The sequence below is a fragment of the Limulus polyphemus genome, unplaced genomic scaffold, assembly GCF_000517525.1.
Source record: "Limulus polyphemus unplaced genomic scaffold, Limulus_polyphemus-2.1.2 Scaffold135, whole genome shotgun sequence".
Lineage (NCBI taxonomy): Eukaryota > Metazoa > Arthropoda > Merostomata > Xiphosura > Limulidae > Limulus > Limulus polyphemus.
Window position 1 is genome coordinate 765,331 of NW_013665745.1, and position 17,678 is coordinate 783,008.

Genomic DNA, 17,678 nt, shown 5'->3' on the forward strand with positions numbered 1-17,678 from the left:
AGGAACATTTTGAGGTGGACATGATAATCAGCACATTCATACGTACTCAGATTATTATTAGCCTTTCTATAGGAATCAAAGAACCTAAACCACATAATTATATATATCACTTCTGTCAGAACAATACAAATAGGACATAGTACTGCATTTGGTTTTCATCATATTTTACTCTACAGTCAATACTACAGGAGAGAATGAAAAATGTGACTTATCAGAGTACATATCTTGCTTTCAGACACTCATTTTACCTCTGTTTGCTGTTTAGTCACTACTGAAGCTTTAAATATATTCATGTTTGTGTTTGAAGCAAGTGGTTATTGGGTGGTGCCATATTACTTTTTTTGCAATGTCTGTCATGTTATTGTTCAAGGAATGTTAGACAGTAAAAATGTGGTTGCTCTTTTCAAGCCTGTCTAAATGTTATATATCCTCATCCTTTCACTACCCATTGGTGACCAAAGTTTTCCCCTAATTGCAGATGTATATTCTTTTTAGTTGCTGCTGCTGATAAACTCTGATAACAGATGTCTCTAAATAAGTAGCCGAAAAGTCTGATATATAAAAATACTTAGTGGCCACCTACCATCAGGCTTCTTAGAAAGTCAGAAAATTCCTTATTGATACCATTTGTTTTGCTTGACTGATCATTATGATTACATTTTGGTTTTCTCAAGTTAACTGATTTCCTTAAAGAGTGTTGGCTAGGTATGCTTTAGAATGGGATGATTTGCCAGATAAATTATAAAATAAGTCTGAATTTAACTAAGTAAAATAAAAAGCAGACTGAACATGATTTGTTGTACAAAAGGAAAGCAGTCTTTATTTAATTCAGTGGACAAACATAATGTGTGTACTTGTTTTATGACTACTGGATGGTTGCCTGCTACTGGACTTCAGAATTGATCAGTAGATTTCCTTCCCTCAAGATGTCTTCCCATCACCTGACTCACTTGAGAGTCTGTGTATTAATGTCTAAATCAAACTTTTCTTACTTAATGGGAAATACTGGATTTACTTATAATGCCTAACACTACCTATGCAACTGGCCATTATCATTCAACACAAGTGAGACCTTAACATCTAACTGTCCTCTGCTTGACCATCAATATACACTGTTGTCATTGATCTTCTTGCACAACACACGTACAGTACTACAACAATATCTCCTGAAGGTGGAGCAGATATTATCACTGAAGAACAACAAAGGAACAAAGGCACTTAGAACAAAATCAACTTAATGGTTTTCTGGGCCATGTGTTTATTTGAAAACTGCATAGACTCAAAATGTTTAAAATATCTTTATTAAAATAATTTAGAAGGTAGAAAATGCCTTATTACATGATCTGTTTATTTTGCATATATTAATAGTGTTATAAACATATTTGAGGTAGTTCTTATAAAGTGGACAGTCATTGTGTATATTTTCATTCCAGTGTATTTTCTATAACATATTTAAAGAAAAAAATAGCTAATTAGCATGAGAACTAAAAATCAAATTAGAATATGTGATGTTATACAGTGAAAAATTTCTAAGGTAGAAATTTACTACTGACCTATGAAATTTAAATTAGTTACTTGTAGCACAAGTCAAAAACCAAAACTTTTTAATTTGATGTAGTGAAGAAAACGTTTTATTTTTTTTACTCTGTACTTTTATTAAATGAATATTTCTCTCACTTGCATGTAAAAAAAAATATCTTCTTAACTTTGCTCAGCCACCCTCCCAGGAATGTGGGAACGAACAATAACTGTTGGAAGTGCTGGGAAAACATTCAGTGTTACAGGATGGAAGGTAAAATTTTCAGAGCTTCTTTAACTTACTTTATCTGTTATCTTTGTCACTTTTGATCTGTTTATAGCCTTCCTTGCCCATGCTGCAATTCTAACACTGAACTTTAAATTTGAGCAATAACAATATTCCAGTGTATAAAAAATATAGTAAAATTTTCTATTATCACATCTGTTTTTCAAATGTACAAAAAGAACGTACTGCATATCTGCTTCTTTTGATTTTATATTTTATAGTTGTTAAATAATCACTGTGAGCTAGTGAATTATTTCTTTTATATTTTACAATTGAAATACATAATGTTCTTTCTTTTTAAAAATATATATAATTTGAAATAACTAGTAGAGCTATTTGGATTTATACTGTATTATTATATGTAAATATTGTTTTTATGGACACTAGTTGATACTATTTCATTTTTTTTTAACCACAAGTCCTAATCAGATGGACAGTAAGATATAAATGATACAAATGTTTATGAATTGTCAGTAGAATGAAATATTATTGCTCAAGCTTATATATGCTTATTGAACATTTGTATAAAATTTTAACTTGCAGATCGGGAACAATTACACGTACTAACATTATAAAATTCAAAGATGATTGAAAGAAAATGTATATGTTAAGTAACGTGTAATACATACTCAGTATATAACAAATGAGATGCGTTATCACGTTTTAGAAATGTTCTTTATTTGCATACAACAACTTATTAATCAGCAACAATAAAATGGTGAAGCAGATTATTATTGCTAATAAGATTATATTAGAAAGGTTTTATAAAGTTTTGATTTAGTTATTCTTGTTGGTTTTATTTATGGAAAATGTTTAATAATGAAATAAAGCCTCATTTTATATAGAATTAAAGACAGCACTATAGTACATCTTAACCATTACTTTAAAAACCCTTAGATATTATTTGAAAAGCTAAGGGCTGTGTTACAATATAAATATACCATTCATTTTTTTACATTATGTTAGTATATAATTTTTTTTTAAACTAGTTTCTCACCGGTAGCTCAGTGGGCTTTTAACACTAAAAACTGGATGTTGATACACTTGGTGGGCAGAAAACATTGTGTAGGCTTGTTCTTAAGAACAAACATATTTTAATTAGTTATTCTGGTATGTACAGTTTTGCCCGGCATGGCCAGGTGGTTACGGCACTCGACTCGCAATCTGAGGGTAGCAGGTTTGAATCCCCCTCACACCAAACATGCTCGCCCTTTCAGCCGTGGAGGTATTATAATGTGACGGTCAACAATCCCACTATTCGTTGGTAAAAGAGTAGCCCAAGAGTTGGTGGTGGGTGGTGATGACTAGCCTTCCCTCTAGTCTTACACTGCTAAATTAGGGATGGCTAGCGTAGATAGCCTTCGTGTAGCTTTGCGCAAAATTCAAAGACAAACTGTACAGTTTTCTCATGCTTCTTAGTGAAGAAAGACATTAAGTTAATTTAGTTCTAGATGCCTTTGTTCTTTTGTCATTCTCTAGAGGTTATGCCTGTTCTGTGAATGGATGATATGGCTGTAATGCTGCACACTGTGCAAGAATCTGGACAGCAATATCCTCCAATAGTAGGTCAGGTTATATCTCAAGCTCACAATCTCTCTTATGTTTGAATGAGAATGGTCAGTTGCTTTGGGTGAATCTGATATTACCTGGTAAGTAAGGAACACAAGATTTAAACGGTGTGGTACATGATCTCTAAGAAAATAATGCAATTTCAGTTCAGCTCTTACCATTTATGATGTTGAAGCATGTTGTTGAACAATCACTAACTGAAGCATATGTTTGAAAATAGCTTCGAACATTGAATAGAGCAAAATCCAAACTATTTACATCAATATGATATAAATAAAATGTTATGAGCAGTAATTAATTTATGGTTTTGTGGGAAGATGATCAGATGTAGCTCTTATAAAAAATAAACAAAGGAATCTTATGGGAAGTTTAGTAGTTTAAGAACAAACCAACACTTGAGAATTTGTTATTGTTTTTTTAAACGTTCTTTTCATTCCTGAAAATATGTTCATGTTAAATTATATATTTGAAAGTTATAGAAGTTTTTCTTCTTTGTTAAGACATCAGGTAAGTTTATTGGTTGAAGAAAGAATTGATTTACAAATGGAACTTTCTTATCAACAATAAAGACTTTAAATTCTAAAATGAAAGGTATTTTTAGTGTTGTTTTTTTTTTTTCTAAACAGAGACTTACAACAAAATTTTGGAACATTTCACAAAGCAAAAAAGGATGAATCTGGTTACTATTTATGAACTTTGCATATAATCTTGAAAGCTGGTGATTTAATACATAAAATCATTATTTTTTTCACACAGTTAGGCTGGCTGTATGGGCCCCATGAGCTAACACGACCTGCACAGTTACTTCACCAGAACTGTGTTTATACTTGTGCCACTCCAATCCAGGTAAGATAACCATGCCATTATTCAAGTAATAAACGTTTTTTTTAGATAATGTGAATTTTCATAAGACTTTGATTTTTTGCATGTTAGGGGTAGCTAGGGGTTAGAGGTCATGTCATCACGTTTGTAGAACTACTATTTTATGAATGTATGTCAATAAACTTGGTATCAAATTGTAGATTTTAATTCAAATTTTAGTATTATACATTAGTTAATTTTTTAATTTGAAAGTAAATATCATAAAAAAAAGAAGCTAAATTGGATTTGGTCAGATTACATCTTATGATGCCCGCAATACAACGTTTATAATTTCAAATGAATTATAAACTCAAATTTCCAATATTGGCAAACTAGAATTAAAATAAGAATCTCCTAACTTTTCTATTTGCTGAGATATAATATTTATAGAATCCACCATATCATTTGAGAAGATTTATATTGTCTGCTTTTTAAATCTATAAGTTTATAACCAATCAAAAGCTCTTATATTGTTGGAGAGTTTGAAGTTTTATGATCAATGCTATTTTCTGAACAGAAATTATATTTTTTAGACCCAAATACAGCATAGTTAGGAAGCCTGGTAAATTACAATAGATTTTTGTGGTATCAGTATAGTCATTTATAAATTTTTGGCTATTCAAAAATGCATATATAAAGTCTACAAAAATTATTTTTTTCTACATTTACACATGAATTTGGACAAGGCTTATGACGAGGGTTAGCAAGTATGACTCATGAGTTCAAAAATGAACTTTAAAACATTGTAAGTAGTGGAGATCATTGTTTTCCGAATATTTTTATTTACTGTTCCGTGTTTGAAGAAAAATAACTTAAATTTGAACCTCATTGTACCTTACAAAATATTGTAAACTGTGCATTTATTGGTTACTGTGTAAGTATGGTAAAATAGGAAACAGGATGTTCATAAGCACTTTCACACCTATATTACCATTAAATCCAAACCACCCAAGTTTATTGGATCGGATCAAACTTTGTACAAACTTTATATCATAAATATTTTCTCTCACTTTTATAAAGTATAGACAATTCTTCTTGCAACCACTGTACTGTAAAGAACTTGGCATATTCTATCCCAGTGTTTTTTCGGAGCCACGATTTGAATAGTTTCTATAGGATGCTTCCACTTATTGGATCGGCCCGGACTTTTTACAAAGTCATAACATAAACATTTATAATACTTTAGACAATTGTTGTTGTAACCATTATACCATCAACAAGTTGATAAATCCTACCCCACTGTGTTTTCAAAGCAAGTAAAGTTCTGGGAATTGTGCCACATGAGCTTATTTGATATTGGCGGTGTCAAAGTATGGTAACACCTAAAAAGGAATGATGGTCCATTGCTTTATATTTGGCAGGTTCCTACTTCATCTGCTAATGGTAAAATAAATAGAGGAAATAGGTGTAAAAAGAATGAAAGAAACTCTTGCGAGATTTACTTTGGAATTTTGCTGTCTGTACTAAAAAGAACAGAGTGCTATTCATTTTGCTTCTTCTAGTTTCTAAGCCATCTGCAAGCAATAAAATCACTAGAGAAAATAAGAGTGGAAATGTGAGAAGTGAAAAATCTGACCATAAGTACTTTGAAATTTTGTGATCAATACTAATAGTACTATACATTTTATTTTGCATTTGTAACCTTTATTTTTGTTATAATTTGATTACTTAACTTCAACCTGGAGAATTAAGTATAATATTACAGTAAAGAAAATAACCAATAAAATATAAAAACTTTACTGAAAATAAAAATGTTTGATATTTAATTTCATTCATTTGTTTTCACTATTTATTATTATAAAAGTAACTAAGATAATAAAAAATAAAAACTTATTAGGTAAGATATTGAAAGAAAAATAATAAAAATCTTCGTGGGGGTATACGCGCCAGCAGCTTGTGTGTTATGTTATTCGATGCGGTAACATGAGCTGTACGTGCGCCATGTAATTTTCAACTTGTGTCAGGGTATTTTTTGTCAGACATGGTTCAAAGGTAAATATAACAAAAATTAATAAATATAAATAGATGTGTATTGTTATGAGATTTAAGCTATTTAAAATAACATTTGTGGTTTCCTGTTACAATTTGCAGTTGTTCTAGAAGAAAAAAAAGGTAATTTAGATTTATTTTCTGAATTTTATGGTGGTTATGTGGTTGGTCAAATCAACCAACACCATATAGAGTTAATATTGATAAAATAACACATTGAATATAACGATTTATCCAAAAAATCATTAGATGATCATCTAGAAGGATATAGAGATCATGCAAATGAAACTTCACAAATTTCAGATAAAAGTATTTTTAATCTTAAAATCAAAATTACTTTGCACATTAGGATAGTCAACATTCTGAAAAGAAAAGAAAATTTCATGAGCAAATCGAAGAAAATTTTCCTGTTTTTTTTCCTTAACCCTATGAATACGGGCTTGGTGGAATCCACCCAGCTTGTAACCAAGAAAGTATCCATGTGAGTAATGGTACTGTAATTTTTGATAATGTACACAAATCTTTTATTAGTAAACATTAGAAGGCTTTCATACACAAAAATATCAGGTTTTTAAATTAAGTATTACTGTTTTAAACATTATGTGAAGATAAAACTTCAATACCAGTTAAGTCAATTTTATTTGTCAAAATATGTCACTCAGATGTTCAGCTTTTAAACCTTGATGACCATATATGAACGAGTTTAACAGCAAGTGTAAAATATATTGAAAGGAAGTGGTTTGATTTTAGAATGTATTAATAGATATTACAAAGTGTCATTCGTGTCTTCAAGATATTAGAATATTTTCCAACCAGGTGTATGGATTTATGTTTGGTAACTAAGGAAATTTAAATTTAAAATATTAGTTACAGGTATTGAGCTTTCAAAATTAGTGGATTTAAGATATAGAAAATTCTAGTTCTAAAGGTGTTACTTTGGTTCTTAGAAATTTTAAGTCTTATTTTTAGTTAACGGGGGAAAGGGTTTCTATTTGTTTACAATTCAATTACTTTTAACATGTGTATGGAAATGTTGTTGTAGGAGGCTGTAGCAGTTGGATTTGAAATTGAAATGGAACGTATGGGAACTCCTGATAGCTATTGGCAAGACCTTATAGAGACATTAGAACCTAAACGAGACCGCATGGCCAAATTTTTAACCACTGTAGGAATGGCACCTACTGTTCCAGAAGGAGGCTATTTTATGATTGCAGATTTTTCAGAAATAGGTATTTAATAAGGTATTCTTAGTACATTAACAAATTAGACTTTCGGGATTTTACATTTTATGGAAACTACTAAGTAATTCAGCTAGTTGTATATAAATATCAGACAAAGTGACTGAATTAATCACTTCAGTGTCAGTTAATAAGTTACAGTGACAGTTCGTGTGTCTGATTCAATTAGTAAGTTAGTTTGTTAGTGTTCTTGTTATTGATTGATTAGTGAGGAAATTTTGCAAGTTTATAAATATATGTTAGTTTCAGTTTCTATATAAATGTTGTTTATGAAGCTAAGTTTGCCAGTGAAAGTAGCCTGTAGAAAATGTTATTGAAGAAATAAATTAATTTATTAATATTATAAGAACCCACCTAATGTTAAAGCATGTTACGGCAATAATAATTTATAAAAAATATGTTATGTAAAGTTCGCTGCACAGTTGTCGAAAGTACTTGAAATAGGTATTTAAAGACACAAAGAAATTTTAATTTTTAAAACAAAAATTATAAAATCTAAATTAAAGCTTCTTGATATACCACATTGGCTGTTGTTCCTTCTTCTGGCAGCCCCCCCAGTGGCACAGTGATATGTCTGTGGACTTACAATGCTAGAAATTGGGTTTCAGTACCCGAGGCGGGCAGAGCACAGATAGCCAATTGTGTAGCTTTGTGCTTAAGTTTAATCTAACTAACCTTTTGACAATATAAACAGATTTTGATGAGATCCAACTCTTGAACATAGTACATAGAATTGACCATGTGAAAAGCAAGGCTTCTTTAGGAACAATCCAGCAATCTTTAAACTTTGACCTTGTGCCTTATTAATTGACATAGCAAAACAATTTATAACTGGAAATTGGAGCCTTCTAAATTCAAAGGGGTAATCACTCGATACCAAAGGAATTCTTGGAATGAAGAGATCTTCTCCTTTGTAATAACCAGTTATAATTGTTGCTTCAATAACATGTGGCAGTAAAATATTAACAGTTAATCTTGTACCTTGTTGTTCTTTTGATATGGATGGGCGTCAAGACTCATCCTTATGATATTGTCTCTTTGTATTAATATTAACACCAATTGATTCCTCACAGACTCGGTTCTAATGACAATGTTTTCCACACTTATAACAGTTCCCTCTTTCCAACATCGATTGAGAGGAGTTTTATCCCTTACAGGTTTCAATATGTCCTTTCAAGTTGAACTTGAAACACATGTCTTGCAGTTTATTTTCTCCATACTATGTAACTAATTGTCTAACTATTCCTTTTTTGTTCTTATAGACTATAGCCAAAGGGAGGTTATGTCCAGTACTATTTGCTCTAATGATCCTGTAATTTTGATGGTTCCTTTAGTTGTTTATCTGCGACTTTAACTCTTTCAGCACGGGTTCAGTCTATTTTGTGTTTGTTATAGTTTTCATGCTATAACTTTTAAATTAGTAAGCGAATGATAACGAAATTTGCCAGAATATCAGTAAAAATTATAATGCTTTCTTACGCAAAATACCTTTTTTTTTATTAAGTCTTAAGGTTTATAAAGCAATGTTTAGGCAGTATTGTTGAACTGGCTAGATAACTTATGGAACTGGATTTGATATTGGCATAGCTAGAGCAGTCCAGGGTACACCAGTAGTGGTAACAGATGTGGACTAAATAGTTTCTCCTATTCCATATTTTATAGTAAATGATATTTTAAATTGGAATTCCTGGGTGGATGCAAAAAGAGGTGTGGCTGCTTTGGTGTTTGCATTTACTAATTCATTTTCAATATGTTATATTCTGTCATTGATTTTTCTGTACTTCATAGATGTTTTTTTTGTACTTCTTCAATTTTATCATTGTATCATTTTTGTACCTTGTCAATCGTGTTGTTGTAATCTCATTTTGCATCTATAAATTGCTTTATCAATCTTGTCGTCTGTCAGATTAATTTTTCTCTTGATTCTTCTTTGAATATTAGAACCCTTCTTTTTATCTCCTCTCTTAATATCCCATCTCTTAACTCTGATATTCATTTATTTTTCTGTAAGTTTCTTCTTGTTTTTTTAATTTTCTGTCTCCTCCTTGTGCTTTTGTGAATTTTCTGTCTCCTTATTCTTGATCTTCTTTTCAGTAGTTAATCAGTTCCAGCAAATTTTCAATCTGGCTTATGTTTTTGTTAGCTTGAAGTTTTGTCAATGTTCTATTTTATTCTCACTAAAATAATCCCACTTCTGAAAATTGTGTTGTAATGTGTTCTGTTCTTGCCAGTTTCAGTCCATGTAATGATAACAAATTCATTTATTTGTTCAATAACATTTGTTGCAGGCTGTGTTTACTATTAGGCACAACTTCTCAAACAACATCTCAACAAAAACTTCAAAACTAATGTACACCTGACTTGCAGAATTTCTTAACTAATCAATCAATAACAATCAAACTGATGGATTAACATACTAAATGAATCACAGACACACCAGCTTTCACTGTGTATATCATTAATGACAATGAACTGATTTATTCGTTCACAAAGTCTGGTATTTATAAACAGTCTAGTTTAGTTTGTAATACAGGAAGCTTCCAGATTCTATGGAGGCCTTAACTTTTATGAAATTTATAGATCTTGCATCATCATAACAAACTCCTTCTGATAAACAATAATCTAAATTAAGATATTAAAAGTATAGCATACAACAATATAACAAACATTTAGAAGATTAATTTATATTTATCTAAAAATGAGTTAGTTTATTATTGTATGGTAATTATATATATATGTGAAGAAAAAAAAGTACTTAAAAAAGAAAATTTAATTTCAAGAAATAAATTTATAATTATCTTTTTCAACTTGCATTTCTAGGATCCAAAGTAAACCTTGACTCAGAACAAGGAACAAAGGATTATCGATTTGTGAAGTGGTTATCTAGAAATAAGGTTCGTACATTGCTGTGTAAATTACTGATGTATTTATATTTTAGGATAATTTAGATTTAGTTCACAAAACATCTTATAATGCTGAGAGATTCAGTAGAATTAATGTATTGAATGTTTTATTTTTTGCTATTTCACAAATCTGGGGAAGAGAACATTTGATTTTAACTGTTTTTTGTTTTTTTATCTGTTTGTGTGTTAGAAATAAAATTCATACTACCATGTTATTAAATATTGAAAGTTTGTAACTTATTTCTGCCATTAATTTTGTTATAGATATTTACAATGCAAATATTGCTTTTTTTATATATGTTTGGAAAACTTAAAATACAAAGTCAGTTGAATGTTGTTTTTTGTTTGGAATTATTTGAATTTTTATGACGTTATCACATTGTGATTGGCAGGTAAAAATAATGAAATATAATAATTGTAGAATTTCTTAACTAATCAATCAATAACAATCAAACTGATGGATTAACATACTAAATGAATCACAGATACATCAGCTCTCACTGTGCAAGACATTAATTCTTAAAATTAGGATGATGTAGTGAGATAAATCTGCACTGCACTGTAACATGTAATACTATTATTTTGTATGATTTAACAAATAATAATCCACCAGATGAAGGTAAAAAAAATGTTTTGAGGTAATTTTTGTTATTGCAATAGACTACACAATGTCTAATATTTCTAGGTAAGCTTAATATTAACCCAACAAAATAATTTTTTGTGACAGTATTTTAAGAGCAATACAGTAGATAAGTATATCTTTTGCTTAAGATCGAAATAAATATTTAAAATAAGTATCTGACAGTAGTTAATAAAAAAGGTTTTGTAATTTTTATTTCGTAGAAACTTCAAGGTATACCACCTAGTGCATTTTACTGTAATGAACATAAGAATTTAGGTGAAGACTATATTCGTTTCTGTTTTTTCAAGGTAAGATTGAATACTGAATTATACTGAAATTAAATTTTCTGCACTGATACCTAAAATGAAACATATATATTCATGGTGTTTCCTATTCTAGTTGCAATATATATAAGGGGAACAAGTTCCACATTTTTTAATGTATAACTTAATTGGCTTTTATTTTATTTTTTGATAACATATTTTTATTGGCTGACCAATTTATTCTAACTTGTCTGTTTTTGGTATAGTTACTTTTCTGTTTTGATGATTATTTTAAAATGAATTAAAAATAAGATACCACCTCAAGTGAAATTTGAACCCCTGTTTTCTGAGCTATCAATACAGGTGTAGTGTTTTAGACTGCTGTGCTATTTTAATCTGCCCCTAGGCTCTTAAGTCATGAGCTTTAATCTGGTGACTATAGAGAATAATTCATTAACATTATCCCCAAAATATTTATTAAAATATCAATATAAGCTGTAGTTTTAAATATCCTAGTTGAAATTAATTTCCACCAGTGGATTTTTCTTTCATCCTTTTCCTTCTTTATGTACCATACATTTTTTCTTCTTAAACAAGGGAAACAGAAAATTTTTGACAACCTGTTTCTCTCAATTTGAAACGGATAAGCTGTTTTTTTAAGGTGATTTAAGAGCATGTAGATTTGTTCATTAACATAAGAACAGTGGCATTCTAGCATTTAGAAATCCTGTGAAAATACCGTAAATTTGTCCAAAAGTTCAGTCCTGTATGTAGAACTACCATGCATCTAGATACATCTGTTACAGCTGAGCTGTGCCTTAATTGATATAAGCAGATATGTGAAACTAGTTTTACTTAGCTTCTGTAATTTTGTCATACACATTTTTCAATTGAAAGTGAAATTTATTGATTATTCTCAATAAATTGAACAATAGTTATGAGAAACTTGTGTATTTTCAGATAGTATATTATTACAGTCCAATAAAAACAGTATGATACATGCTAAGGTAACAGTATAAACTGGAAGAAATATTGAACAAGGGAAACTAGGATTAAAATATTTTTATGGCAGCAACAACAATATATTTAAAAATTGAATTGGAGTATAACCATTTAATGATAAAATCTTTAAAAATGTACTTCGATTGGAGCAATGCAAATCTAATAGACAATAGTTATACACTTTACGATGATCTAACTAAAACTGAATTACTGAAACAAGATATATATAAGAAAACAAATTAAAACAAACATCAGAACTGACTAAAACGTATGTTAACTTAGATCATGGTAATAGATATTATTGAACAGAGAAAAAGAAAGGAGAGTGGTATTTCATTTTTTATGCTTTGATGGTAGTTACTTTAGAATATATACAAATGAAAAAATTGTTGATTTTTGATTTAAAAAGTTAATCTTTAGATGTCAGATTAGTTGTAGTTTGTTAGATTTATTTGAATTTTGTAATTTTTGAATAATGTCAACATATACTAGTATATTGAGTAGATTTTTTTAAATGTTTCAGAAAATGTAAAAAGTGTACAATCAAAATATATATTGAAACCAAGAAGTTGATCTTTTTTTTTCTTCTAACAGGAGGAAACAACACTAGAGAAAGCTGAGAAGATCATAGTTGACTTGAAAAAATCTCTCACTTGAGTTGTGAAGTTTATAATGATGTCACAATTGAAAGATGATTCAAGTATTAAATATAAACAGTGCTCATACATAACTGTGTAAGATTTTTAATAATAGTCATAACCGTTAGCTTTATTTTGAAAATTGGGCAGTTTACAAAAATACTTGTCTTTGTTACTGACCAACTGGAAATTTATTTTTTTATATACATAATGATGTAGAAGTTCTACATCTTTAAGTACTGTTGGTACATCACAGTCTGGTTGATTATTTATTATTAAACTTGGCTGTGGAACAAAAGATACTGCAAGATGTCATTATTTTTGCAAGTTGGTAGTTCAATAAACAATATATTTAGTTCTTTCACTATCTTGAACTCTGTTTTTCAAAATTATATTTAAAAAAATTGATAAAAAATAGTTTTAGAGATACATATGTGTATGCAACTTCATTCGTGAATTCATAAATAGTCATTTTCTGGTTGTACAATGAAATTACTGGTAAAAACTGATGCATGTATTTGTTTCTTCAATAAAGTGGATAAGTGTATTAAATTTAACGAGTTAATGAAATAAGAAGCAACATTTTTGTCTGTCACACAGTTGTGTTGCTTTTTTCTTTTATATGTTTTTTAAGTGCAAAGGTTAATTAATTTGATAGAGGAATACTATTTTGTGATGATAAGGTTAGAAAAATAATTATCGCAGTCGTGTGACTAAGTAAAGAAAATAATTAATATTTAGTACCAGCCTGTTTACTTAAACATAGAAAGTTAATTATCAAAACATCTACTTTGGGTAGAGATATGGAATGTTCTGGATCTTCTTTTTCAAAGTGTGCATTATCTGATTGCTTGATATTAACAATGTATATTTTGAAAGTTGTCTAGGGTGGTAAATGTTCAGTAAATATTCAGATATGTTAATATTAGCTTTACAGTTTTCCTAGGGTTCAGATTATATTACGCGTAGCTTGATTATTTCTTGTTTCTTGAGTAATTCTGAAAGATTTGAAGTTAAAAGTGTTAAAGTTAATTGAAAAATATTTCTTAAAATTATAAGAAAGTGCTAATTATTAGCAAAGACTATGATTTATTGGGCTAAACTAATACTTTAAACAGCATTTTTAATGGAGATTTGCCTGTAATGTAGAGGATATGTATAATAAACATTTGGAAATGTTTTAAAAGCAACTGTTAAATTGTTTTATCACCACACACTTGGATTTTTATAGCTTATCATTCTTACAGTTAGCTTGTTTCCAAGGGACCTGAGATTTATCAGATGAAAACACTATTAAAATAGTTCTAAAGGTTTTAGACATTTTTCCTTGAAATAAAGTGACTTGACTGGTTAGTGTTATATTAATTTTATCTTCTGTTTATGTTTCATCTAAATTAAAAAACAAAACAGTTCTCAGACATTTGAAATGTAGTCAAGAAACTTTACAAAAATGCCCTAAGAAGCATTAAAGTATTATCTAATACAATTTCAGAACATTAACGAAGTTTACTGATTAATCAACAATGGTCCAGTTCAAAATATTTTTACTACTTTCTGTCATGCTTATTGTTAATGCACACGAAATAGTTAAATATATAATTTTGAACTGAATTATTTTACTGGAACTTATAATTTAGAGTTTTAAGAATAGTATCTGTAAGATGTGAATATTTCAGTTTATGCTCCCTTTTTGGAATTAAAGATATCATGTAGATCTTGGAATAAAAAAGTGCTCTTCTAAAATGTATGATAATCACTTTATTTCACTTCTTTCCTTAGAAAATGAAAATAGGCAACAATATAACCTCATTTTTATGAAACATTCATAGAAAGACTTGTGTATATATATATATATATATATTTACACATTTACTGAAGATTGTACTTTCAACGAAAAAACTTCTTCTCTAGCAGTGACTTTTTGTTTTCTATTTATTACAAAGTACAATTCAAGATCCTTTTAGTGATATAAAATATAAACATAAATTATGGCCAAAACACATCATTTACTTGAGAAGTAGTTGAAAAAATCATTAAAAGCTTATCATAGGTAATGCTGAAAACATAAATAGTAAAATGTCATGTACATGCTATTTTGATTGCAATTTGCTTCATAATTATCCGTTAATAGGTTTAGAGGAACCAACATCACCTGTTTTGTAATTGTTGTATGTGGAATACTGAGCTAATACAATAAACAAGTAGAGATATTATTTTGTGGCATGTTTCAATTACATGCTAAGAGCACTGCACTGATACTTGCAGAGAATGCTGGACATATGGAAATATTAACTTATGGCTAGTTTCATCTCTGTTCTTCACATAGTCTGCATGTTTTAAACTATGACAACTCACTGTATATCTGTGTGTATGCATACCAAACGCTGTAGTATCCCAAACCTGACCTTCCAAGAGTCCAATGACCTGATGAAAATTAATAAAACTTAGCTAAAGGTTTACCTGGTAGTGCCACTATATTTATTAGGTTGATGTTAATATCTGTTGCTCACATTACCTTACCTACATTGGTGATTTTTTTTTTTCTTGTCACTCTTTTACTTTGATATACATACTTGTCACAGCTTTCAGTTTTATGAAGTAATACATCAGAGGTATGTTGAATGTGCAAAAGTTTTGATCTAAAGTGTAATAAAGAATTCCCAATTAAAATTTTTGTTTGTTGAAGAATAGAAAGTTAACTGTGAATTCTCAGTTACCATACTCGATAGTAATGTGTCAAAGATGAAGGAATGAGGCAATTTATTCATTAAAATGTGGAATAAATACAGACTAAATCATAAGATCCAAGGTTTAACCAACGATATGCAAATAGACACAATTTTTAGCTGTGGGGACATTATTACTGTGTACAAGAGAACATTAACCAAGTAAAACATGTAGTACAAAATATAAGTGAAGTACAGAGGGATTACAAGATCAGAGAAGCTAAAGGAAATGCATGAAACGACAACAACTAGGATAAAATTCTAAGAGCTCAGTTGGCAAAATGAAGAATCAAACCAGCCATACAACTCTGCATATCTTCAGGAATTCCAACCTCAAAAACTGTTAACTCTACAATATATAATAGGTAAACCCATATGGTATACACATGTTACTACTACTATTATGCTATCTGTGACTGCAGGCTTTTCTCTGACTACTCCAGCTACACCACTGCTTCATCAAGTTATGGAATTTAAAGGTCAGTTCAATGACACCACTTTGTCAAGAAACCAACAGATTATGATGGAAAGATACAATGGGAGATTTATTAAGCGCATTTTTAAAATAATGTACAAGGTGGATGAACAGAATAATGAATAACAAGATATTCATTTTGCTGTACATTTAAAAAGGACCAGCTTTAACAACATTAAGCAACCTTTCAACAGGGAGTTAAAGCTAGTTATTTTGAAACTTTAGATGACCTCGAATAACTAGTGTCCTTTTTACAATCTCAAATAAGCTAACCATTCTATTTATCAAAAATTAATTTTTTAATATGTGATAATATTTATTATAAAAAAGTGTATTTTTTATATTTTCCAATATTTATATTCATTACTGTTGTGCTAGCAATTGAACATTATCTAGGAGTTACTCTTATTACAAATATTCATATATCTTTATAATTATGAAATCACTATTCCCTTCTATAGCGCCCCCAGTGGCATAACGGTATTTCTGCGGACTTACAACACTAGAAACTGGGTTTGGATACCCGTGGTGGCCAGAGCATTGATAGCCTATTGTGCAGCTTTGTGCTTAACTACAAACAAACAAACCCTTGCCTAGGAAATACGGTCGTGACCTACTCAATAAATAAATACCCTGCCTTGAGCTTCATAAACGGAATCACGAGTAATTAACGATATAGTTGTCGTTGTTTGTCACTCGATATTGTTGTTAATATTGAAAGGTATTTTGAAATGGTGTGCTGTTGTATTTTATTGTAACTAGGTTTATTGTTCTTTCTTATTCCATTACTTGTAATAATTAATACTGATATTTGTGTTTTATTGTTTATTAAGTATCAAGTCTTGGCTAGGCACATGTTTGTTAATCGTATTTTTGGTAAATGCGAAATTTTATTTCAACTGTTCTTATAGTTGAATAAATTGTTACCCTGTTTGTAGCAGCGCTTTCATGTATATCGTTACACGGGATTACAGTATTCTGGGTAGCTAGATCAGGGATGTTAAAACTAAAATGGTTTTGTTTGTTTGTTTTAAATTTCGCACAAAGCTACACGAGGGCTATCTGCGCTAGCCGTCCCTAATTTAGTGTAAAACTAAAGGGAAGGCAGTTAGTCATCACCGCCAACTCTTGAGCTACTCTTTTACCAACGAATAGTGGGATTGACCGTCACATTATAACGCCCCCACGGATGAAAGGGCGAGAATGTATGGTGTGATGGGAATTCGAACCCGCGACCCTTCTACAAAAATAATATCGAAATCTAAGTAATGTGCACTATTACAGCTGTTATTACCTCTTTCTATTACAAGTTATTTTGGATAGATATGAGTAGTGTAAAAGTTTACATTACTGATAGAAATTAGGTTGTCAGTATATCGAAAAGTATAATTATATAAATTAGGATTTATTGCTTGTTTCAAAAATAAATTTTATTAGAAGTACAGATATAAGTTAGCCATCTTTGAGGAGAAACTGGCTCCCATCGGAATACCAACTGCTTTAAATATTTGTTCACTAAAACAATAATTATTATATATATATATGATTATGAATTTAGAATATTTTTATATTGGCTCATAGTGAATTT

The 17,678-nt window shown here is 29.8% G+C and overlaps 1 protein-coding gene across 7 annotated transcripts in view; it reads left to right on the forward strand.

The window, feature by feature from the left end:
• The window catches only part of LOC106474038 (kynurenine--oxoglutarate transaminase 3-like), a 69,790-nt gene extending 55,158 nt beyond the window's left edge, over positions 1-14,632 (forward strand). For all 7 annotated transcript variants that reach the window (XM_013934732.2, XM_022379333.1, XM_013934725.2 and 4 more), the window contains 6 exons: positions 1,716-1,792; positions 4,130-4,219; positions 7,266-7,452; positions 10,282-10,355; positions 11,208-11,294; positions 12,846-14,632. In XM_013934732.2, the coding sequence (XP_013790186.1) occupies positions 1,716-1,792; positions 4,130-4,219; positions 7,266-7,452; positions 10,282-10,355; positions 11,208-11,294; positions 12,846-12,908 (578 nt within the window). In that variant the 3' untranslated portion in view covers positions 12,909-14,632. The remainder of the gene's footprint in view (positions 1-1,715; positions 1,793-4,129; positions 4,220-7,265; positions 7,453-10,281; positions 10,356-11,207; positions 11,295-12,845) is intronic.
• The last annotated feature ends 3,046 nt before the right edge of the window (positions 14,633-17,678 follow it).